The sequence below is a fragment of the Hippocampus bargibanti genome, linkage group LG16 (assembly GCF_051943395.1).
Source record: "Hippocampus bargibanti isolate YZ-2025 linkage group LG16, ASM5194339v1, whole genome shotgun sequence".
NCBI classification, from domain to species: Eukaryota; Metazoa; Chordata; class Actinopteri; order Syngnathiformes; family Syngnathidae; genus Hippocampus; species Hippocampus bargibanti.
In genome coordinates this window covers 4770006-4795745 of record NC_142749.1, presented here as the reverse complement: position 1 = coordinate 4795745, position 25740 = coordinate 4770006, and the positions used below count along the sequence as shown (strand labels likewise).

Below are 25740 nucleotides of genomic sequence, written 5' to 3'. Positions count from 1 at the left end.
ACCGCTGTAACAGAAAGCGTTATGAGTCAAAAATTACACCCCCTTTTTTGTCTCTTTTCTTTCTTTGTTTTCATTTTATTATATTATAAAAAATGGTTACACTGTTGTATTATCGAATGCATTACTAGTCCTTACATGTTTTGTATTACTCGCCTAATTTTGGTTATTTTAAAATGGAACTATTTCAGCATATTAACAGATGTAGAAGATATGCTTTTTTTCCTTTTCACTGACTGTATGGACGTGTAAAACCATAATAAACTATAAATTGCAAAAGAAAGAAAGAAACTACCAAAGGGAAATCCGTGTGTGTGTGCATGTGTTGCACATTTCAGCTTCAGCAGACACAGATAAAGCCTCAAACCAGGACAGTCTAACAAGCTCACTTTTTTTGTGGCTCTTCTTTTGGCAAGGCCAAAATGTTCTGACAGAGGCCACCGGGGATCATAAAGCTCCTTTTTTCATCATTTGACGTGAAAGGGCATGAGTGTGAAACTTCCATTTGAGCATTCAAGGGCCAGGGCTAAATATTGCAGGCTCATAGAGGTGGGGGTCGCAGGTCAACAACAATGGGCACGACCTTAACAACAGTGAAAGAGGTGACAAAGTGACATGATTGAGCAGCCTGAATTTCAGAAAAACGTTTTATAGCATCTAAAATACCTAAAACACAGACTGATATTTTTAGTCAAATGCAAAACACCAATAAAAATGACTTAAAGTGTCTAAAAACTACTTCAAATAGAACCCGGAAGTGGCCAGTTTCAGAAGGTCCTGCCCGCTTGTTCGTGGTGTCACGTCAAGACGTCTTGCCTTGCTCGAGAATCAAAACAATGGCTTCAGATTCGGACAAGATGCTTTGTTGTTACTCATAGGTTATGAATCTGATTCAAATAGTTCTGAAGAGGAAAGCATAAATGTTTGCATTCGATTAAAGAAGTCGGTTGTCCTTGAAAGGACAACCGACGTCTCTGGCCAAGTTGTGTCCATAATTTTAAAATCGCTTCAAATGACTTTTACTTGGCGTATTTTACAAAGATTCCACCGCATATAGCTATGTTTTAAGACTCGCGCTGAATATTCCGGAAGTTTTGTTTCTTGAGTTGGTGACGAGTCCTCACCTTACGTCACTGAAGGAACGCCCCTGACTGAGAAAGGACATACCTTGCATCACCTCAATGCATTTTGCGGTACTTTGTTTGGTCTGAAAACTTCGTGTTGATCCGTGTTGATGGCGAAATTAGAAGGAAAACATAAATAACGCAATGGTGAATAGTTGTATGTTACACCGAGACAACTCTTTGATATTCGTTGACAAAAAATCCAAGCTGAAAAATAAACCTATTTCCAATGGAGCTCTGGCGCCATCTTCTGCATTTTCTGTGACACTACACATCAGTCTTGATCCCTCAAAATGACCCGGAAGACCTTCTTTACTCGCTTGTAAACATTTATACTTTCCTCTTCAGAACTATTTGAATCATATTCATAACTGGATGTGTAACAAGAAAGCATATTCTCCGAATCTGAAGCCATTGTTTTGATTCTCGAGCAAGGCAAGACGTCTTGGCGTGACGTCACGAACTGGCGGCGGGACTTTCTGAAAATGCCCAATTCACAGCTCAATTTTTTGCAGATTTTGGACACTTTAAGTAATTTTTATTGGTGTTTTGCATTTGAAGGTTTTTCTGATGTCAGTTAGGAAACAAAAAAGTGATGTTGGTTGTCCTTTAAGGTGTTGTGCATAATGTATGTTTGTACATAAACCAGGTTTAAAAAAAATCCAAATACAACAGCCTTAAAGGACAACCGACATCTCCGGACAAGTTGTGTCCATAATTTGTAAAATGGCTTCAAATGACTTCTACTGAGCGTATTTTACAAAGATTCCTCCGCATATAGCTATATTTTACATTTTAAGACTCGCGCAGAATATTCAGGAAGTCTTGTTTTTGAGTTGGTGACGAGTCCGTACGTGACGTCACTAAAGGACCGCCCTTCCATCACGTCAATGTATTTTGCTGTACATGTTTGGTCTGGGGACCTCGTGTTGCACCCAAACGCCGCCAGAAGGCCAGAAGAGGGCGACCAAGCGCCATATAGGAATTTATCAGCCTGCGGAAACGGTGGTGGCCACAAGAGGTCGCCATTTTGTGCCTCTTTTTTTGGGTGAGAGATTTTCCCCCAATGTTGCCTCAAAATGGCACAAATACATTCTTTAATCGATTGCAAACATGTATGCTTTCCTCTTCAGAACTATTTGAATCATATTCATAACTGGATGTGTAAAAAGAAAGCATATTCTCCGAATCTTGTTTTGATTCACAAGCAATGCAAGACGTCTTGGCGTGACGTCACGAACTGGGGGCGGGACTTTCTGAAAATGCCCAATTCGCAGCTCAATTTCTTCCATATTTTGGACACTTCAAGTCATTTTTATTGGTGTTTTGCATTTGACTAAAAATATCATACTGCGTGTTTTGGGTATTTTAGATGCTATAAAACGTTTTTCTGATGTCAGTTGGGAAACAAAAAAGTGACGTCGGTTGTCATTTATTTTTTTTCCTGAACAGCTAATAATGATGGAATAAATACGACACCAGTGATTCGAGGCAGTGGAACGAGTCAATTAAATCGCTTAGACACTCTCGCCACAAACAGTTAAGCCGGCCGGTCCCCTGTGACTGTGCCAGAGAGCACATCAATTATCTTGCTCACTAGTACAAGATAACTTCTTTACGTGGTTGCTGTTCAGAAGGAAGCCTTTGAATACTCGCCCAAGTGTACCCAGAGGAATTCAAAGCAATGTGTGCATCCTGTGTGCTTTGTTAGTTACGTTTATTGAGTGTTGCGCAGGGCTGGGAATGTGGAACCATTATGATTGTGCTGTAACGCAGGATGAAAGCTCCACTTAGCACACAGTGAAGCCATCAATTCCCCAGTGAGTATGACCTAAAGGCTGTTTTGATATAACCAGATATTAAATGATAAAGGGGTGACAAATGGTACGCACTTTACTTTGCTGTGCGGGGCACTTGACAGCTTTTAAAGGGGGCCCGTTGGAGATGTTTTGAGTTACTGCAGTGGGCGTCCACTGAAGCGCGCGATGTTAGCCTGGGTTTTGTCTGGGTTCGACATAGCCTCTGCCATGAAAGGTAAGACACACACGACTCAACATGTTAATTTGTTATGACACGGGCTGCAGATGATCACATGAATTTGGTTGTCTAATCAGTGCTCTGGGACATGTAATTTGTGTGCAATCGTATGTCATACAATCGCGATAGTAAATGATGCAAAACAAAAAACAAAAACAAAAAAAAGATAATTTTCTCCGAAATGTATTTACTCTGTTCTGATTTCAATAATGCCATTCCCAAATTTGTTTCCCGGGTTTTATTTTTTCTTTCTGGGTGTGCGTTTCAAGCATTGGTCAGACCTCTGGCAATGTATTTCCCTTCCCGAGGGGTCAACATTTGTCTTTTGTACAGCCGCCCCCACTTCCAAAGCAGATAACTCTACAACCAAGTAAGCTCAAAATATTTTTTTTTTTTCTGATAAAAGAAGGGAGTGTAAGGTTTCTTACTCTGCATTGAATGTTTATGGAGTCCTAAAACTCAATATTCTGTGGTGCCTGCAATTTGAGTAAAAATGACAAAAACATTGGCACTGGAGTGTCAAAGTCAAAGTCAGCTTTATTGTCAAATATGTTAATATGCATGACATACAGCACATATGAAATTACTGTCCTATCGGACCCAGCATGCAAGGCACTTATAATGACTTTAACTAACATAATAAACATGAAAACGCTAATTTTCCGGGAGAGGGGAGCCGCTGCGCGTTCATGCACTGTCATCTTGGGAAAAAAAATAATAATAATAATAAAATGACAACACAAAGACACAGAGAGTCATTCATTCTTCAGGACTTGTTGTACCCTCTTTGTGATGACATGAAGCAGTTCTAGATGCAAGAGGAGAGGATCAAAGCATCCATTTCAGCAGTGAATCAGGGACGTCATGGTGGAATTTGCACGTCGACTACAAGCTAAATGTTGAAAGCAAACACGAAGCTGTCGCATCCATTGATGAAAAGAGTGTCTCACATCTCCTGTCCCCCATAAATCCGCTTCAATTCCAAGCCGCGACAGTTCTACATACGCCTCGGCGCTCTGCGCTGACGCTCCTTTCTTCTTATCGCGGGCTTCTCAAGCCATGCATCCATCCAACCGCAGACTGTCCAACAGCACCGACCTTTCCGCTGAACAACGCAGGGCTGTGAAGATGCTGCCCATTACAGGCGCAAAAAAAGCACAATGGCCCCAGAGCTGTCCGGCGATGACAGTCAAATGGCACCGACATTCCTCCCATTCAAAAACAGTACTGGCATATTCATGCTGCCGAAAGGCGCAACCGCTCAGCAGTCTCCTCCTTGATGATTAGCCAAAAATGCTGAAAAACAATCCGTATCCGTTCCACACGACGCACAACAACACAAAGTCACAAAAGAAACCACAATAACAAGACAAAAACAAAAAAAAAGCAAGGCTCCTGAGAGCACTTGCTGACGGCTGCCTACTAAGGCGCCATCTTGGGATAAAAAATGGACATAGATTTGCACATCGTCTGGCAGTGAATGAGTTAATAATCTTGAATTTGTGAAAAATATACATTCATTTTTCACTGATGAAGGGTTCAGTGAATGTGCATATTAACTGGTTTGGTTTGTGACCTCTAAAAAGTTTCATAAACACTGCGCAAGATGAATTATGGGAGCTCCTCAACTGACTTTCGAGGAAAATTCATGACAACCCTGCAACGGCAGCTCTGATAAACTATCAGGACTCAGGATCGGCCCCAGTACATCAGCGACCCTCGTGAAGATAAGTGGTTTGGAAAATGGATGGATGGATGAAAAAAAAGTGTTGACATAATTAATATTTATGCTTTTAAGGGAGTGCAACTCCTGCCATGAAGTGAGAAATCGTCAAGAGGGAAAGAGGGATTGCAAAGGGAACTATCGTCAAAAGGGAAAGAGGGATTGCAAAGGCAGAGGGATTGCAATTCCCATTGGCATTTTCTTAACGGTCAGTAAATGAAAAACTCAGAAAGTCTTAATTGCACTCGCTAAATCAGCGTCAGGGGAAGTGCATGTTTAATTTCAAGTATGTACTGTACTACCATTTCAAGTGGCTTCTGAAACTTTCTGCCACCAGTGGATTGATCAGGAATCTGACTCAGCAGCAAAAGTTTACGGGTGTGAATGAATATGTTGTTTTTCGCCAGGGTTCATTAAAACCTTAAAAACAAGTGTAAGAATTTAGTTTCACTTCACTATTGTGCATTCATTGCTGTCAACCTACTGAAATTCACTTCATTAACAATTTTCCAATATTTTACACGTAAAACATGAACATTTATAGAAACAACAACATGACCCACAATAAAAAATGTCAATTACAAATACGTATGGCGGGTGCTGGAGCCTATCCTAGCTGTCTTCGGGCAGTCGGCGGGGGACACCCTGAACCGGTTGCCAAGCAATCGCAGGGCACAGTCAGCAAATGTTTACTGCAATAGGTCACTGAGGAAAATAGGGCACTGAGGAAGCCAACAGTCGTCGATTTGTGTTCTCTGCTGAGACAGTTTTAGCCTTAACAACCTTTACAGCCTTTACCAGGTCATGTTTTCAGATCATGCCTGTGCCTCCCTGATTTACGGCAAGAAGTACAACAATATACTGAGACGCTCGGTAGTTTTGCCAAACAAACCAAGGGGAATCATGCATTGTACATTTTGTTCATAAGCAAGCCGCTAACTTTCCATGGTTTGTTGTAATGCAGACCTTTTCATAGTTTTTTTTACAAATCTGGTCGTTATAATGAAATTTATGTTTCTAAGGTGTTAGTTGTGAGCACACATGCACACACTTCAAATGGCAGTTTTCTATTACATGTAAATAATTGTTAGCTTAACATTCATTTGAGAGATGACCACAGTGACAACAGTGCAGCAGGTGGCTCACAGGAAAGCGTGACATGTACACATCCATATGAATGGGGCTTTGTCGAAGATACGTGCACACACACACACACACGCACACACACTTAGTGACAGTATATGATGGCTGCTTGTGCCGTAAAGCTGATAGACATGGCGCCCAGCCAGAGATCAATACCGACAACATCCTCATGATGGAGGGGCGGTGGGGAGAAAAAGTGACAATGTACTCTTAGAAGAAATTAAACAGGAACAGAAGCAAATGGAACATAAAGATGCTGGATTATATAATCTTTGCAAAATGTTTCAATGGCCAAACAGTGGGATGAGTTAAAACAGTATTACAGGGATTATTCACACTGTCGGTGATACCGCAGAAGTACAAAATCATGTCTGAGATTTTGCAGGCGCGAACACAATTCCAGAGGAGCAATTAGAGAGCATGTGAAAGTCGCTTGCATGACTTTCCTTTCATCACTTTGCTGCTGTGAAATGTAAATTTCTCCACTGTGAGACTAATAAAGGCATATCCAATCCAATCCAATCCAATGACTTCAGAGTGGTGCAAATTAGATGTGTATACCACAAACAAAGCACCTACCCCATTGATGACAAAATTGGAGAAATGACAGGAGCTCCTATATTTTGTTGTGCTACTTATTTTTTCCTTTTCTCTTCCTTTCATAACTTTGCAACTGTGAATTAGGAGTGTCTCCAATGTGAGATAAATAAACTCATCTCATAAAATACGATCATTTGGATTTAAAATAGCCATAAAGATAGCAGAGCGGATTATGTATGTGTGGGTTTCAAAGATTTGGTTGGGCATTAAGTCGGTGTTAAAGGTCAAAAAATATTATCAAGTGTGTCTGGATTTACACAACATGGTTGAAGTGGCATAATTATACTTCAAATGTCCAATCTGGATGTGTGTCATGGGAGCACAATGAGGGGAAAAAAATTACATGAAATCAAAATGCCCTTTTTCAGGAAAAGATTTTTAAAAAATCCAATATGAATAGGATATAATTTCATCCTATTCCAGTGCAAATAGATCCGATCAATTTGATCATTTGAGTAAAACCTAGAAATGTTCCAATCTGTGATCCAAACAATAGGGCCCAAGGACTAAGCAATCAGAACCAAATTCAAAATCCAGCCTAAAATTTACCAAATTGCACATAAAGCACTGAAGAGAAAACATGAAAGCCACAAAGCTCAATAGGGTGCAGTCATGGGGGTGTCTCCCCATCTCTCCTGACATAGGAGTTTCTGTACATAAAGAAGTGGGTTATGCTAATGGCTCTAAAAATACTCCCATCCCCCAAAACAAATACAGCGGCCTGATACAGAACAGGCCTCTTGCTAGTGCCCCAACCCTATCTTTTGTCAGTGCCCCAGCACACACTGCCAAGCGTGATCGAGATGCAGTGACACTGATCAAACGCAGACTTCATCAGACTGGTGATGGACTAAAACCAAGTTTCTTTGGTGAGTCAAAATTACATTTAACTAGAGACGTGGAATGAAAATTGCAAAGTTAAGCACTCTTGATTCACCTATGTCAATAAATAAGATCCGTGAGTGTGCAAGGGGAGAGTTTAGTGACACATGACTCAGTGAATTCCCTCGAGTGAAGTCAGAAATACCTTATATGGTACGAAACACATGACAAACATTAAACAACAATGTGAGGTTCATTGTGAGAGTCAGTGACACTCCCCATACTTAGAAAAAGGTGAGAAAGTTTATTTAATCCTAGAACATAGTTGAAATCCACCCTAAGAGGTAAACTAATAACGTACAACAAAACTGATTAAATAAAAACTACATAACAGTTAAAGGGAAGTCAACCAAACCGCGTCAATGACTTCCCCTTTTTCGCAGTGACAAAATTCAGCTTATATATAGTAATTGAGTAAAATATTTGGCCAATCACAAATGAAATCTCATGTATAGAAAACTATAAGAATTATGCGCATTTTAGAGTATATTTAAATAGAAAGACATACTTCATTTTAGTAACGTTGCCACTGCCAATGCTAACAGATAACGCCACATCAATTGATAGGCTAACAGAAAATTTGTAGTGAGTTCTAGGAGTTATTAACTTCCTTCGTGACACTTTTTGGGAGTGTCTCAATTAGTTTGATTGCCAGTCATAATTTTAAATGTACTTCTGAGGAATTGGGGAAAATAGCTTGGCCCAAAGATAGTGTATATACAACCATGGCTCTTAGGTCCAGCCACATACTGAGAGCACGTTCTGTTTCAGGCAATCTACTCCCAAGTGTGAGTTGGAATTTAAGTTTTTGGGTGTTGATTATGGCACAACACTGTACACTCAATTTCATGTGTGTACTTACATTATATTTCAATGCATCAACCACGTTGGTGTGTTCCACTTACACATCTTCAAGATGATGCGCCAAAGATTGTTGCCCCTCAAGACCCAACCCGAAAAAGTGGCAAGTGTCAAAGTGTGTTTTGCTTTGTGCATTTTCGTTGTTCATTCAGAATCAGGAACACATTCCCATGATATCAATGAAATGATCTGTTTACTGCTGAAAGCCCCGGAGAATATGGCCAGAGACAGTGAGAACTTTGTAATTTCTGTTTAAGGGTGGGCCCTTAAGCAGAAATTACAAAGTGCTCTTTTTCAAACACTATTGTGGTATTCCTTTTTTCTAAATGCTCTAATTCTGCCAAAAGCATTCCCAGTAGCCAGAATGAAGAGATGCTGAGAATGTTTCAATACCGTCTGTCCCCTCCCGTCCTCTGTGTGAGGAGGAAGACACTCGAGCAGGACATCAAGATAAGAATGCCGCTGACAGATAAGATGGATAATCTCTTTTTGTCTTCTCTACATTTTATCTTGGCCCAGACAGACAGCCAAACCAGATCTTCCGAAGCTGGAGTCTCTGCCTCATTCAGAGGTTCATTAAGGAAAAAGTAGTAAACACACCTGGGTAAGGAACCCTGTAGGACGCCACAGGCTGTCAGTTGTTGTTACGACTTAACAGAACCACCTGCCCCCCACCGCCCCATCCCTCCAGCTCGCACGCTCGGCACAGACACAAGAAGGAGGCGCAAAACGAGTACGCCACATACAACGTTAAGTGACAAGATGCAACTGGGAATGTTAAAAATAACCCTGCTGAACTAGTTAAGATATGGCCAAACAAAGTGGCATTCCAGTAAGCCATGGTACACAAGGTATTCCAAGTAACTTCTCAGATATGCATGAGATAATTTGTTTCAGAGAAATAAGGATGAGGAAGGAAGTATGTAAAATTGAGATATGGTGCGTTGCAAAAGTATTCGGCCCCTTTGAACCTTGCAACCTTTCGCCACATTTCAGGGTTCAAACAAAGATATCAAATTTTAATTTTTGTCAAGAATCAACAGCAAGTAGGACACAATCGTGAAGTGGATCAAAATTTATTGGATAATTTAGACCTTTTTAACAAATGAAAAAACAGAAAAGTGGGGCGTTCAATATTATTGGCCCTGCTTGCGTTAATACTTTGTAGCGCCACCTTTTGCTCCAATTACAGATGGACGTCGCTTGGGGTACATTTCTATCAGTTTTGCACATCGAGAGACTGACATTCTTGCCCATTCTTCCTTGCAAAACAGCTCGAGCTCAGTGAGGTAAATGGAGAGTGTTTGTGAACAGCAGTCTTCAGCTCTTTCCACAGATTCTCAATTCGATTCAGGTCTGGACTTTGATTTGGCCATTTTAACATCTGGATACATTTATTTTTTAACCACTCCATAGTAGATTTGGCTTTATGTTTTGGATCATTGTCCTGTTGGAAGATAAATCTCTATCCCAGTCTTAGGTCTTGTGCAGATACTAACAGGTTTTCTTCCAGAATGTTCCTGTATTTGGCTCCATCCATCTTCCCGTCAATTTTAACCATCTTCCCTGTCCCTGCTGAAGAAAAGCAGGCCCAAACCATGACACTGCCACCATCATGTTTGACAGTGGGGCTGGTGTGTTCAGGGTGATGAGCTGTGATGCTTTCACGCGAAACATATCGTTTTGCATTGTGGCCAAAAAGTTCAATTTTGGTTTCATCTGACCAGAGCACCGTCTTCCACATGTTTGGTGTGTCTCCCACGTGGCTTGTGGAAAACTTTAAACGAGACTTTTGACAGATATCTTTGAGAAATGGCTTTCTTCTTGCTACTCTTCCATTAAGGCCAGATTTGTGCAGTGTACGGCAGACTCTCCAACCTCAGCTGTAGATCTCTGCAGTTCATCCAGGCCTCTTGGCTGCATCTCTGATCAGTTTTCTACTTGTTTGAGAAGATGGTTTGGAGGGGCGGCCGGGTCTTGGTAGATTTGCTGTGGTATGATGCTACTTCCATTTCAATATGATGGCTTGCACAGCCCTCCTTGGGATGCTTAAAGCTTGGGAAATCTTTTGGTATCCAAATCCGGCTTTAAACTTCTCCACAACAGTACCTCGGACCTGCCTGGTGTGTTCCTTGGTTTTCATGATGCTCTCTGCACTTCAAATAGAACCCTGAGACTATCGCAGAGCAGGTGCATTTATGAGTGAGTTTGCTGCACTAAAAGTAAAGGGGCCGAACAATATTGCGCGCCCCACTTTTCAGTTTTTTATTTGTTAAAAAAGTTTAAATTATCCAATAAATTGGATTGGATTGGATATGCCTTTATTAGTCTCACAGTGGAGAAATTTACATTTCACAACAGCAAAGTGATGAAAGGAATGAAAGTAGAAAAACAAAATACATGAGCTGCTGGAAAGGCAGCCACTGTCGCGGCGCCGTCTTGAAGTCAAAAGAACAAAAACAAAACTAAATAACAAATAATATGACAGCATAGAGACAATATGACAAAACAAAGACACAGAGAGACATTCATTCTTCAGGACTTGTTGTACCTTCTTTGTGATGACATGAAGCAGTTCTAGATGAAAGAGGAGAGGATCAAAGCGTCTTTCCACCAGTGGATTAGGGACATCATGGTGGAATGTGCACGTCGACTACAAGCTAAATGTTGAAAGCGAACACGCAGCTGTAGCATCCATTGACGAAAAGAGATTGTCTCACATCTCCTGTTCCACATAAATCTGCTTCAATTCCAAGCCGCAACAGTTCCACATACGCATCGGCGCTCTGTTCCACATACATACATAATGTTGTTCCACTTCACAATTGTGTCTCACTTATTGATTCTTGACAAAAAAAATAATTTCATATATGTTTGAAGCCTGAAATGTGGCGAAAGCTTGCAAGATTCAAGGGGGGGGGAGGATGAATACTTTTGCAAGGCACTGTAAAAGCACAAAGCCCATTTTGAAGGAGAGCCTGTCTGTCATTTTAGCTTCACAAAAAAACTACCCGAGTGCAGACTTTTTATCAGTATAGAAATTCAATATACGTATTGCTCATCAACAGTAAACCAGAGATTCTAAGCAATTCAATTTTTTATTCATATTCTGAATTGATGACTGGGAAAAGGGAACTCTCGGCTTCCCTTACCGAGGCTGCTGTCCCGTAACCCTACCTTACCAGATAAGATGAAGGAAAGTGATGAAGAGATGCAGATCATGGAGAGCAATCCTTCATTTTCAACATATTTTTTCACTTTGCTGCTGTGAAATGTAAATTTCTCCACTGCGAGACTAATAAAGGCAAATCCAATCCAATCCAATCTAATAATGAGGGAAAACAATGGGATTAAAACAATAAACCGAACATGACTGCCTGTCGTGCAACTTCCTTCCCAGGTGACTAACCATAATCAAAATCAGTTTTCACTCGCCAAATATGTATTACACTGACACACATACACACAACACACACACAAACACACACACACACACAAAATATTAATACTGAACTTAAATACAGGTGTTCATATCTGTACAGTCATTGATAATGACATCTAGAATGGTGCAACCGTTCTGCAGGAGCGTAGCCTGAGGCTGCCGAAAGGCTTTTCCGACTAAGACTGACAAGCATGCAGAAAGTCTCAATGACTCCCAATTATCATCCATTTGTTCTTCTTATGCTAATAAGAAACAATCATTGTTTTTCATTTAGCCTCTCAATTACCAAACATGAATTTGGTTTTGCGTGTCCTGTTGACGACAAGCACAGGCACACTGAACAGTGGGGAGAGGGACGAAGCCCAATGGCAAATAATGAATTTCTTCACATCAGTATAAGCTTTTTAAAAGTTTGCGAACATTGTTGATCCTTAAGAAATACTATACGGCAAACAGAAACCCCTAAGCATCAACCGGAAGGTGAAAATTTGACCACACAGCAAAGTGCGGGAGTTGTGTGAGGTGTGATGATGCTTCTATCAATCTTTCCTGGTGGAAAATGCCGCTTCTTTGAAAGGCCAGTGATCATTATTGTGAGAAATGACATCATCATTCATGGTCAACAAAAATAAAGGGTCATTTCAGCAAATGCGTTATTTCAGAATGCAAGGCAATTATGTTTACACAGCGCGTAAACAAGGCACCTCAAGTTGCTTGACAAGTTTAGGGACCCCAGAAGTAGTTCTCAATTTCAAAAAGGTTGGAGGTCCTTGCTTGTTGAGAGCATTGCCCTCCCTCTGTCAAGCAAACGTTCCGAGGGCTTACATTTTTGCAACCGCCACTGGCCGATTGGGAAAAAATGCCTCCCTTGGTTTGTTGCATTGAAAGAAACTGAAACAGGGGTGAAAGTACGAAGTTGACAAATTGACTAAATGACTTGGACCACAGCATGAACTGTTGTGAGAGCTAACAGTGTTGTCAGATACTGACTTGTTCACACCTGCTGGTGCCTCAAGAAATACTGGAGCAGAATTTCCAACATTGAACAGCAGCACACTTTCGATATTGGGCAATGCGACTGTATGAGAAAGAAGAATGTCATAAAAATGCTTCCTGCTGAGAAAAAAATATATATAATAACATTATGCCTATTTAATCACAAAGATGAAGTGTGCATTTACATTGCTGTGGTTTGAGCACAGTTCCATAACAATTCCCATCTCGGCCTTCAAATCTACAGCTCCGCTGGCACAAGTACAAGGGAACTTAATGCACGTTAATGATGATAGAGGAAGTGGAACACCACTAAATACGCTATGGAGACTTGGTTGCAAAATAATTGCTGCAAATTTAAGCCATAAAACAGCTTGGCTTTCAAATTTGGAGTGGCAAAAAAACTAAAGCATGTGAATACATGACAGCAAATCTTTTCTTTCACTATTTCTGAAGATCAGAAGCCACTTTAATAACTTTATTTGCTGAAAAATCATGTTACCATTTCAGGCAGTAGGCATTACCCTTCCCAATTCTAGTTACTGTTCCTTCTACTTCTAATGTTACTACTGTATCAACCATCTCTGCATTGGCAGCAAACAAAGGAATTAGAAGTTGCAAAGAGTGGAAGAAAAATGAAGATGATGTGACAGAGACCGGAACAAAAAAAAAAAAAAAAAGTACATGGCAATCACACATACGTTACAGTACTCTGAAATGTAGGTTAAGGTAGCCCAGGTGACTTTTCACACACGAGAGAGACTTGGGCATATGTTGGGTGGTACATTTTTTATGCCTTGACAAAGTGTCAATTTGGTTCATGACCATACATGGAAAATCAGTTTTAAAAATCTTAGAAAAAACTGCAGTACTGGCATGCGTGAAAAATGATTTATCTTGGTACGACTTACAATTAATAAAGTGCAATTCTTTCAAAAAATATATGCAAATGTCTGAAACAGAGCTCTACATATATATAAAAAAACACGGCCCGTGCATTTAACAGGGTAGGATCTGTATTATAATTGGGTTAACTATGGGAAACTGGCTGCTGAGTCACCCAATTACTGAGCCCTATACTGCATATATTATAGGAGGCACACGGCGGGGAAAGAGGATGGCCAGCCTTTTTAAAGCCTTGCCTTCTTTTTTTTGTGCTTTGAAACAGCTCCTAGTGATTGATCCTCTCTTGCCTGCCAAACAAGATTTCAACATGAATTGGCATTTTTAATGTGGTCAATGGGGTCACAGAATTTGATGCTGTAAAGCTGACATGCGCATCTGAGCTGTCCTCAACAGACCACAAATAAGCATTGGTATGCTGAAAAGGTCAATAACTGCGATTTTACCCGAACCAACATTTAAATTGTCTATCTATTGTGTCGAATAATTAACAATTTATTGGCCATGCCTGGGATTCTGCACTGTGACGGCCTTCAAAATAATTATTGGCCACATTTTATTTTCTGAATATATTTGAGAATAAAAGTGTTTCTCATTTCCTGCCTTGTAAATACCAGTCAGCCAAATGTCTGAAAAGAAAAAGGACTCTGGGTCAGGACTTGCTGAGATGAACATTCTTTTTTTTGTTTTTTACGAAAAGAAGATTTCAGACAGATAGTCGACAAAAGGGTCACTGCAACATCCTGGAAGGAAATGAAATAAACACAAACTAAATGATGGTAAAATAAATGAAATTGAAAGGTGACAGATCCAATTCTTTGCCTGTTCATAAACAACATGTTCACTGTGCATGCCATGTGACTTGGTGATGAAAACAAAATCCCACCAAGACAAATTAAGGGAGACTCAACAGACATTATTTGCCTTTCTCCGTGTTCACGGTGAACAATGTGTCATGCTTTTTAATGAGCTAGGTGTGCTAAAAACATCTCACTCAACAGCTGCTTTGCCCCCCACCCACTCCTCCACCTCCTCTCAACCACCTCCAACCTTCTTCAAGGCGCTCTTTCAGAGGCACAATATTTTTCAAAATTAGACAAACAATTAACTCCAATGTTCTTGCTTGGGTTTATTGCTGCCGGAGACAATGCAATTATCTTGCCGCAACTCCACTCTCAGAAAGGCTGCCTGGACACACACACACACACACACACACACACACACACACACACACACATACACATACACATACACATACACATATATATATATATATATATATATATATATATATATATATATATATATATATATATATATATATATATATATATATATGTGTATGTGTATATATATATATATATATATATATATATATATATATATATATATATACACTTTATTATTAGTACTGCATCATGAGAATTTCCATAGATGTTCGAAATTAGTAATGCACGTTCAGCTAAAGCAGGATTTCTTTAGCTTGTTTTTTGCTATGAATTCCAGAACAGGCAACGTCGTACAATACCAAAAAAATCTGGGTCTAGAAAGCGCTATCTGGAGGAGGGGGTTGGAGATGCTGGCCATCAAGTGGCAAAGTGATGAATGTGCGATGCGGGTATTCATCACCCTTGGAGAAGCGTGGCAAGATAACCGATGGACTGGGGGGGGGGGGGGGGGGAGCAGATTCAGCACTGCAATGACCTTGTGTAAACGGATATCTTACAAGGATAAAGAGAGACGGAACAGTCTTGCCTTTTGAACCAAATGTCAGGACTGAGACGTGCAATGTCAAACATGTTGTCAAGTATTCATCACTATCATAAGGGGTGCATTTGGGTTTGCGCATCGTCACATTTGCGGCACCAAGATCACATGACTACAAAACTCATACCAAAGATATATCTAATATGAAATAATAGAGTGCTCTAGCCTCATTGACAGAAAACAAGTCTTGGATGTGCGTTTTATTTGTCGTTGTCACACTGACAGCAACCAAGGAATTAAAGGGAAATATTTCCAATATCTTTCCACGAGAATTCTTTGGCAGCATTCCAGAAGGAAGATTTACTCCCAACCTGTCAGGACGGAAGGGGTATGAATACAGAATGGCTGCTAAGTCTTGAACTGAACCAGGAAACAAGTACTACTATGAATCAATTCAATTATTTTTTTGGTAGAAAGCAATTGTTCTCACTGAATAAAACTGAAAGGAAATGGAGGGAGAACAGAAAAAGAGAAAAGGTAGCGTGGGGGCATGAACAGTAGGATTTCACATTGCCATATCTTTAACAGGAGTTGGCACTGGGCTCATAAGGCACAAGCGCGCTAAAATATTAAGGGCCAGGGACTGTGAATATTCATGCGGGATCGCCCGCATCCACAGATTCTGGAGGACGGAGCAGTGCTCCCGAGTGTAATCTAATTCCACATGTTCCTGCTTCATTTTCAAGGACAGGGTGAGAGCAAGCGGCTGCTTCTGTGCAACCTGTTAGAGGAGGGAAGTAATGGCTGTGGACGGCTCGGTCGTGACCGCTGAATGTGACCTGAAGTCATTACGAGCTTCCACGGGACCAATGGCGAAAACGGTCATCTTCAGGCTTCGACCAATATCTCTTGTCACAAGTAGGAAACTTGATAGGTTCTATTACATTACAAATTCATCTGTCATTTGAAAAAAAAAGGCCAGTTCTGCTAGTAGAAAAAAATGAAACATGATCACACGGAGACAGCTACGAGTAACATCTACAATGTTCAGCGTTTAAAATAATAGTGTTTTTTTCCTGGTTAAAAAGAAAGGAGAAGAGTGGCTTTGAGACAAACAACATGCATGCGCACATGCAAAGTGCATTCATAGAATCTGTGTGTGTGTGTGTGTTTTCAAAAGGTAACTAAGCAACCGGCTCTTGGTCACAACCTTCAGTTACACTCTTATCAGGTAACTGCACTGTCCACGCGAGCTCTGTTTCCTCAGGTTTCTGTTTTCCCCCCAAGGTCAGTGACGTTGTTCTAGTGTTGACCAAAAAGGTTAGTGGTCGACATGGTGGGGACAGCAAATACTGTAAAAAGGGAAACGAAGGCCAGCTGTAAGTGGTGAGAAGAAATGTCTGACTGTTTGCATTTAGTGCTGGCACTGCTACTGATAGAACAGAAGATTCTGAGTTACACCAGCAGTTAAAGGACAACCGACGTCTCGGGACAAGTTGTGTCCATAATTTGTAAAATCGCTTCAAATGACTTCTACTGAGTGTATTTTACAAACATTCCACCGCATATAGCTATATTTTACCTTTTAAGTCTTGCGCTGAATATTCCGGAAGTCTTGTTTTTGAGTTGGTGACTAGTCCTCACCCTACGTCACTGAAGGAACGCCCCTGGCTGCATTTTGCGGTACTTTGTTTGGTCTGAAAACTTCCGGTTTATCCGTGTGGATGGCGAAATTAGAAGGAAAAGACATAAATAACGCAATGGTGAATCGTTGTATGTTACACCGAGACAACTCTTTGATATTTGTTGACAAAAATTCCAAGTTGAATAATAAACAAGTTCCACCGGAACTCTGCCGCCATCTTCTGCATTTTCTGTGACACTACACCTCAGTCTTGATCCGTCAAAATGACCCTGAAGACCTTCTTTAATCGATTACAAACATTTATACTTTCCTCTTCAGAACTATTTGAATCATATTCATAACTGGATGTGTAACAAGAAAGCTTATTCTCCGAATCTGAAGCCATTGTTTTGATTCTCGAGCAAGGCAAGACGTCTTGCCGTGACATCACGAACTGGGGGCGGAACTTTCTGAAAATGCCCAATTCGCAGCTCAATTATTTTCAGATTTTGGACACTTTAAGTCATTTTTATTGGTGTTTTGCATTTGACTAAAAATATCAGCCCGCGTGTTTTGGGTATTTTAGATGCTATAAAACGTTTGTCTGATGTCAGTTAGGAAACAAAAAAGTGATGTCGGTTGTCCTTTAAAACACAAAAAACACCAATTAACCCTTTCGGATACAGTGGTGAGTTACAACATTGAACAGCTTTACAATACAATCTTATTTTAAAACACTTGCCCTTATTGAGGTCGCAAGTAAGATGAGTTTTTTTTCCTAAAAGTGGTAAACATGCTAGCTCAAAGTGGTATATATGCGAGGTCGGTCATTAGTAGATTATTGGGAAATTAAGAATTTGACCAGTTTCCTTTCACACGGAATATATGTGTGTGTGAATGAGAGGGATCCCAGTGCAAGAGTGATTCTACAGGGAGAAGAGATAAAGAAGGTGGAGGATTTGAAGTACTTGGGGTCAACTGTCCAGAGCAATGGAGAGTGTGGAAAAGAGGTGAAGAAGCGTGTCCAGGCAGGCTGGAGCGGATGGAGAAAAATGTCAGGTGTGATGTGTGATAGGAGGGTTTCAGCTAGGATGTTTATAAAACAGTGGTGAGACCAGCCATGATGATTGGACTGGAGACAGTGCCACTGAAGAAAAGACAGGAAGCAGAGCTGGAGGTAGCAGAGCTAAATATGTTGAGGTTTTCTTTGGGAGTGAACAGGTTGGATAGGATCAGGAATGAGTACATTAGAGGGACAACTCATATTAGAGGCGTTGGAGAGAAAGTCAGAGACGCCAGACTGAGATGGTTTGGACATGTCCAGAGGAGAGAAAGTGACTATATCGGGAGAAGGATGCTGAATCTTGAACTGTCAGGCAGGAGACCGAGAGGAAGACCGAAGAGGAGGTTTATGGATGTGCTCAAAGAGGACATGTGAGCTGGTGTGAGAGAAGAGGATGCACAAAACCTGGATAGATGGAGGACATTGATTCGCTGTGGCGACCCCTGAAAGGAAAAGCCGAAAGGAAACGAAGAAGACACACACAATAGCAGCTAGGGACAAGATGGAGTATTCAATCGACTGTCAATCTAATGTGCGAGTCTTTGTAAACATGGAAGGAATCCGGCGTACCCGAAGCAAATCAACACACAAAAAGACACATGAATACACAATGTCCACACGAGGCCTAAAGTTGAAGATGACAATTTGGTAAAAAGTCCATTGCGAATAGCCAAGATATTTCTGCAACATTAGTTTTTGGGGTTATTTTTCACTTTATAGTCCCGTGCAACACATTCATCAAAGCGCTCCAAGAAAATAGAGCAGAAATGCACTTCCTTGTTATTTCATCATTAAAGAGCAGCTCACAAATATGATTTACTCCTGAAGACAAAACTGTCAAAAGAATGCTACCAGTCCAACAGATACTGTTCTTGACTGCTGAAGTGGAACATAGCCCAAACGATGAGGCCACGCCACCATTAGGATGTTAATGAGCCCAAACTTGCACACACACATACGATGTGAGCGATGAGACAATAGAAGTATTAAAAAAAAACACATTCATTGTTTTACACTCCATGCCCCACAATTTCAAGTATTTATTTATTCCATGACAGCTCTAACCCAAATAGGCAAATGCCATTCACTGCTCTGTCACTTATCTTTAAACTCAAAATGCATTTTAATAAATGTTCACAAGAAAACAGTGAAAGAAAAACACGTTACTGTTTAGGGTGGGAGGAGCTTGTATTGAGAGTTTCAATGTAAATTCCAGGACATTAAACACACCCATGCACTTATCTGCAACACATTGCAACTCTCCTCTTTCATCTAGAACTGCTTCATGTCATCACAAAGAGGATACAGCAAGTCCTGAAGAATGAATGTCTCTCTGTCTTTGTTTGGTCATATTGTCTCTATGCTGTCATATTATTTGTTATTTAGTTTTTTTTTTCTTTTTTCTTTTGACTACAAGACGGCGCCGCGAGAGTGGCTGCCTTTCCAGCAGCTCATGTATTTTTGTTTTTCTACTTTCATTCCTTTCATCACTTTGCTGCTGTGAAATGTAAATTTCTCCACTGTGAGACTAATAAAGGCATATCCAATATCCAATATCCAATTATGTGGTGTTAAAACAACATATACACAGACAAAAACAAGAAGGCTACGTAAGTTGACAATCACCAGTAAAATATTCAAACAAAAAGACGTGTTAATCGAAAACCAAAAGTGCAAAATAAATAAACACTGACTTTCGATGTATTAGCTTTCATTAACAATCTTTAGTCAAGCTCACAAGGCCTCTCCTTTTTCATCCAAACCCGTTTGAAACAACAAGGTATATAAGATACAAAAGATAAGAAACCCTTTCTTTATCTCACAGGGGATAAATCCCGTGTTTTGTTTAGTTTTTTTCTCCTTTAATTTAAATCGCCTTGTTACAACCGCGGCAGTTGCGAGAGAGCACTGGAAACGTATACACAATACGTCATAATCGCGTTCCACGTATTTGCCAGTGACTTTGAAGTTGTACAACCTAAAGATGAAAGCGCTCCTCCAGTAACTGTTAACCAGCAGAGGACACATCAATTTTGACATTATGCGATCGTTTATAGTTTGCCATATGGCATTCGTAATCTAAATATAACACCGAATTCATTGTAGATTGACGTGACAATTCGACTCCTGTCGTTGAACGGTTTTTTTTCCTGCTGCGTTAGTTTCTTAATACTGACCTTGGATCAGATTTGGCCCCAGTTCTTCGAAAACGTTTTTTCGTTTTTTAGATCTACCCAATAAGTCATGTGTACACCTGACATCTTGTGAAGGTCGCAAGACTACAACAAAGTTATCAGCACTTGAGTTGATTGAAATAAAGCAACTGACCAGTGTCTCCACACTGGTTTGGCGTTCCAAAAACACGACCGGCTGACCACTCGCAGGGGAAAAAACGCTTGCTGCCGGAAAAATATAGTCAGAATCAAAGTAGCGTTTAATGAAAGAAAACTTACCACCCAAAATGCTGAGAAACAACCAGCACAAGCAGGCGTTCGGGAGCTCCATCCCCGTTGCAGTTTAATTGCAGTCGAAGTCCTTTCCGTCAAACTTTGCCCAGGAAAACTTGTGGTGTTTGAAGAGGGAAAGGCGGTAGCAGAGCTCTCGCCAAGCAAGCATCCAGACCAGTCCGCTCCTCCTCCTCTCTGCAGGTGCACAGGGAAGGCGCATGGTGTCACGTGACCAACCCTCAACTTGGTACAGTGCTGCCATCTCGCGGCACATGGCGTTATTGCGTTACGCACTGAGAACGAAAGGCAACATTGAATTGCCCTCGAATACTAAAACATCAGTAACAACATGTTAATTGATTTTTCAGCATTTTTGACCACGACATTCATCAAGGAGGAGACTGTGCTGAGCGGTTGCGCCTTTTCGGTAGCATGGATATGCCAGTACTGTTTTTAAATGGGAGGAATGTCGGTGCCATTCGACTGTCATCGCTGGACACCGAAGGGGCCATTGTGCTTTATTTGCGCCTGTAATGGGCAGCATCTTCACAGCCCCGCTTTGTTCAGTGGAAGGTCGGTACCGTTGGACAGTCTGCGGCTGGATGGATACATGGCTTGAGGAGCCCGCGATAAGAAGGAAGGAGCGTCAGCGCAGAGTGCCAATGCATATATGGAACTGTCGCGGTTTGGAATTGAAGCTGATTTGTGGGGGACAGGAGATGTGAGACAATCTCTTTTCGTCAATGGATGCTACAGCTGCGTGTTTGCTTTCAACATTTAGCTTGTAGTCGACGTGCACATTCCACCATGATGTTCCTGATCCACTGGTGAAGAGACGCTTTGATCCTCCTCTTTCATCTGGAACTGCTTTATGTAACAAAGAGGGTACAGAAAGTGCTTAAGAATGAATGTCTCTCTGTGTCTTTGTGTTGTCATGTTATTTGTTATTTAGTTTTTTTTTTTTTTTTTTTGTTCTTTTGACTTCAAGACGGCGCCGCGAGAGTGGCTGCCTTTCCAGCAGCTCCTGTATTTTGCTTTTCTACTTTCATTTCTTTCATAACTGCTGCTGTGAAATGCAAATTTCTCTGCTGCCAGACTAATAAAGGCAAATCCAATCCAATCCAATATATACAGTAAAGTCTCGTTATATCGATATTCAAGGGAGTCCGAAAAAATATAGATATAACCGGGACTATCGATATATCCGACGATGTTTGCATGTAATTTTCTCCGTGCGTGCATAGAAATAGTATCGATATAACCGGGACTATCGATATATCCATATAACGAGACTTTACTGTATGTAACGAAGTTGTGCACTTAGATTATTAAATTATGAAGGAAGTGACGCAACGGCGCACAGTGGCACCATGTCCCGCCCATAGTTTCCAGAACAATCTGGAGGAGATTCATGGTGAGTCGCAATTTTCTGATGGTCTCGATTAACACGCATTTTCATGACAATATCTTATTTTGTTTCCCCTTTTGTACTGTCTAGTGTTATCTAATTAGTTCCCTTATTCATTTCGAGTCCAGATTACTTTTTTTGTCATTATTTAATTGACGTTTTGTCGAGTGGAACTTGCACATGTGCTTCATAGTGCTTTTCTATTGCGCAGTTAATCACAAGACGAAACCCATGCGACTTCACCCATCCCTTCTGCCATACTGTGTTGCAGGTAATAATTGTTTCATTTCGTTTTTATTGAACAATATTTAGTTTCTTGTGTCGTGTTTCATTTGCCCGTGAGTGTTCATGGCGGGTTGAACTGTGCGCCATTACAAGCGCACCGCATGTTCTGCCGAGTCTCCGCCTATGATGCGTTCAGGGACATCATGTAAATAATCATGAATTGTGTTGTATTCTCTTTTTCTGTAAATAACCACTATACGATCACACGTTGTTCATTCTGTTTTGTTACCTACAATGTTTTGCATTTGAGAACAATCTGGAGACGAAACCCATGCGACTTCACCCATCCCTTCTGCCATACTGTGTTGAAGAAATAAAAGAAATAAAAAGACATCCACGCGTCTGGTCTATTAATACGGCAGCATCGTGGAGATGAAGACAGTCACTGTTGTGACACCCGTCACACACACACACACACATATATATATATATATATATATATATATATATATATATATATGTGTGTGTGTGTGTGTGTGTGTGTGTGTGTGTGTGCGCGTGTGTGTGTGTGTGTGTGTGTGTATGTATGTGTGTTATATTATACATATGTATAGGAGAGAGAGAGATAGACAGAAACAGAGAGAGAAATTGTTTTCTGTCTTTTCACTTACGTTTATAGATTGCCGCACGAGATTCCGCTCCCAAGCTGGCATTTCTAATGTCACAATTTTAAAGAAAACACGTTCACTTTCTATTTGCTAGCAGAGTGTGCAGCGGTTTGGAGACTCGCCGACAATAATAGCAAATAAGATTTTATAATACGATTACACCCACGATTCTATCGGAAAAGCAGTTGGAGATTTTTGTCTAAAAATATATATGACTGCAGGATTCCGCGTTCATACAGGTTCATACATGGAAGATATTTATATTGTCACGAGTTAGGTGGACAAGAGCAGGGATGTGCATTGAACTTTGGGCGCTGATTGGTCAATATTTTCAGACAATTTTTGACAACAGAACATAACAAGCCAATCAAGGAACGATAGAGATCAAAGAGATGAAGCGCACTTGGCTTCTATATTATGTACATTCAACAGTAGCTAAAATGGAACCACTTAGCAGTTTTTTTTTTTTTTTTTTGACAACGATACTAGTGCAGCGTGTTCTACCGGAAACAAATTCCTTGTGTGTTCTACATACTTGGCAATAAAGATGATTCTGATTCTGATTCTGATGTAATATATTACGTAATAGTTCAGGTGTATGGAACGTTGTCATAGAGACACGAATTGCCTTTGTCTCGTCATTCATCGCAACGCCACAATTAGTGTCACTGATGTAAGAAAAAACAAATCCAACCCCGATTTTTTACAACACAACCCAGGTAATACAGCTTCATGCACACGGACGTCAGCGTGTTTTGCGTGCATTTGGACTCACTCCATTCGCTCTTGACCTTCATCAATCTGATTATTTTGAGATTTCAGCCGCTGAAGCCTGTTTCACATTGGAACATAAATCTTGGTCGGCATGCTACCATAAGTGGAACAACAAGAGGATTCTCACAAATGCACATGAAAACTTGTATTCTAGTTTTGAATTTGGGAGTTTGGTCAAAAATATATTCAAAATAATTTTGAATTGGGGGAGATCACACACATCAGCCCATTTCCAATGGAGCTTGTGCGCCATCTTGTGCATTTTCTGGGATGCTACACTGGAGTCCAGATGGCTCGAATTCATACGGAAGGACTTCTTTAATGATTGCAAACATTTATGAGTTCCTCTTCAAAACTATTTGAATCATATTCATAACTGAATGAGTAACAAGAAAGCATCTTCTCTGAATCTGAACTCCGTGAGCCCATTATTTTGATTCTTGAGCAAGGCAAGACGTCCTGGTGTGACGTCACGAACTGGGACGCGGCGGGACTTTCTGCAAATCCCCAGTTCCGATCTCATTTTGTGGCAGTTTTTGGACACTAAGTCATTTTTAATGGTGTTTTGCATTTGACTAAAAAATATCAGCCTGCATGTTTTGGGTATTTTAGATGCTATAAAACGTTTTCCTGATGTCTGTTAGGCAACAAAAAAAAATTGTGTCGGTTGTCCTTTAATCATTAGAACATTTGAAAGGGAACATACAATGTGGTAAGTCATTAAATCAATTTGGGATGCAAATTTGAAAGAGCAAAGCATATTGTCATAATATTGTCAAACTGAGGCACAAGATGAATTTTTATAGTTGTACCATTTTAAATTTTAAATACGCTCGATGACTCTCTCTACATGAATCCACTTCTTCTTGATCAATTTTACTGGTACAGTTAGATAGTCCCTGGAGACTTGAGGCAGCGTTGTTTGTTTCTTGCTGGTTCACGATATCACCATTGTACTAAAATGCGAACACTTTCATTAATCTAAACCGAAAATGAAACGCATAAGCTTACAAAACAACGATAGCACTCCCCAACAACTGTTGTGTTGGTAGGCTTTCTGCCTATCGGAAGTTAGCGGCCGATCACGTGATCATAACAAAATACGACACGCGGGCATCTATTCATAAATTAAACTTTTTTTACTCCCAATTTCAAGATAAAACCATTTCTTTTTACAATAAACATCAATAAATAAAAAACTCATCGTTAATTAATAGAGTATCTAACGTTTTCATTAGAAAGTGACAACGAATTATATACATGCATTTAAATTAAAATGACTGCATAAGGAAGCAGACTATTGTACTTCCTGTCTCATGTCGGATGTGGAATTGTCATGACAATTCCACAGAAGAGGGCCAGAGAAGAGAGACTCGAACCAAAGACTCTCAAGCAAAAGTCCGAGTTTGCCATGTATTAATTTTCTGCAGACAACACCTCATACAATTTGCTGTATTTTTATTAAGTAGAGATTAAGTAGCCATCAATGAGCTCTAAATGTAACTGTGTCGTTCGTCCACCAGATCGCGCTATTGACAGTTGCTCTCTGGTACCCCTCCACTCTTGTTTGTACATCACAGAGAACGCTGGGAAACTAAACAATCCTACCTAACATGTTCATATAAAGCCATAAACATATACTGTTTAGTTGCATTGGGCTGAACATAGCCGTCGTGATTTAAATAAATCACATTTTGTTTTTCTACTTTCATTCCTTTCATAACTTTGCTGCTGTGAAATGTAAATTTCTCCACTGCGAGACTCATAAAGGAAAATCCAAATTATTTATCTCGTATTTATGGCTTCCATCAGAAGAATATTATTTAAAATAACAATTGTATAATGACCTTATTCTGCTTCCAAAACACAATTGCCTCTTCAATTCACACCCATTAAAAGTCACATTGATCAAGTGAGTGACTCTTATCTGCCCATTCCTCAATATGTCCAGCAAGCTGTTCCGCCCTACTGTTGGTTAACAGGGGGGGGGGGGGTAAATATGGGAACTCATGAGGGAGATATTACAAAACTTAGAATTCAGCTTGGGGAAAAATGGTGCCATTCAATCACTTCATTAACCAACTCAAAATCAAACAAGTTCAGTGAACAATGATTTTTC

The 25740-nt window shown here is 40.3% G+C and overlaps 1 protein-coding gene across 1 annotated transcript in view; it reads right to left on the bottom strand.

Annotated features, from left to right (window-relative positions):
• cxadr (CXADR cell adhesion molecule) overlaps positions 1 to 20736 on the bottom strand; it is a 60440-nt gene extending 39704 nt beyond the window's left edge. Inside the window, exon 1 of the mRNA XM_089017497.1 lies at positions 20553 to 20736. Within this exon, the coding sequence (XP_088873623.1) occupies positions 20553 to 20604 (52 nt within the window). The 5' untranslated portion in view covers positions 20605 to 20736. The remainder of the gene's footprint in view (positions 1 to 20552) is intronic.
• Between the last annotated feature and the right edge of the window lie 5004 nt (positions 20737 to 25740).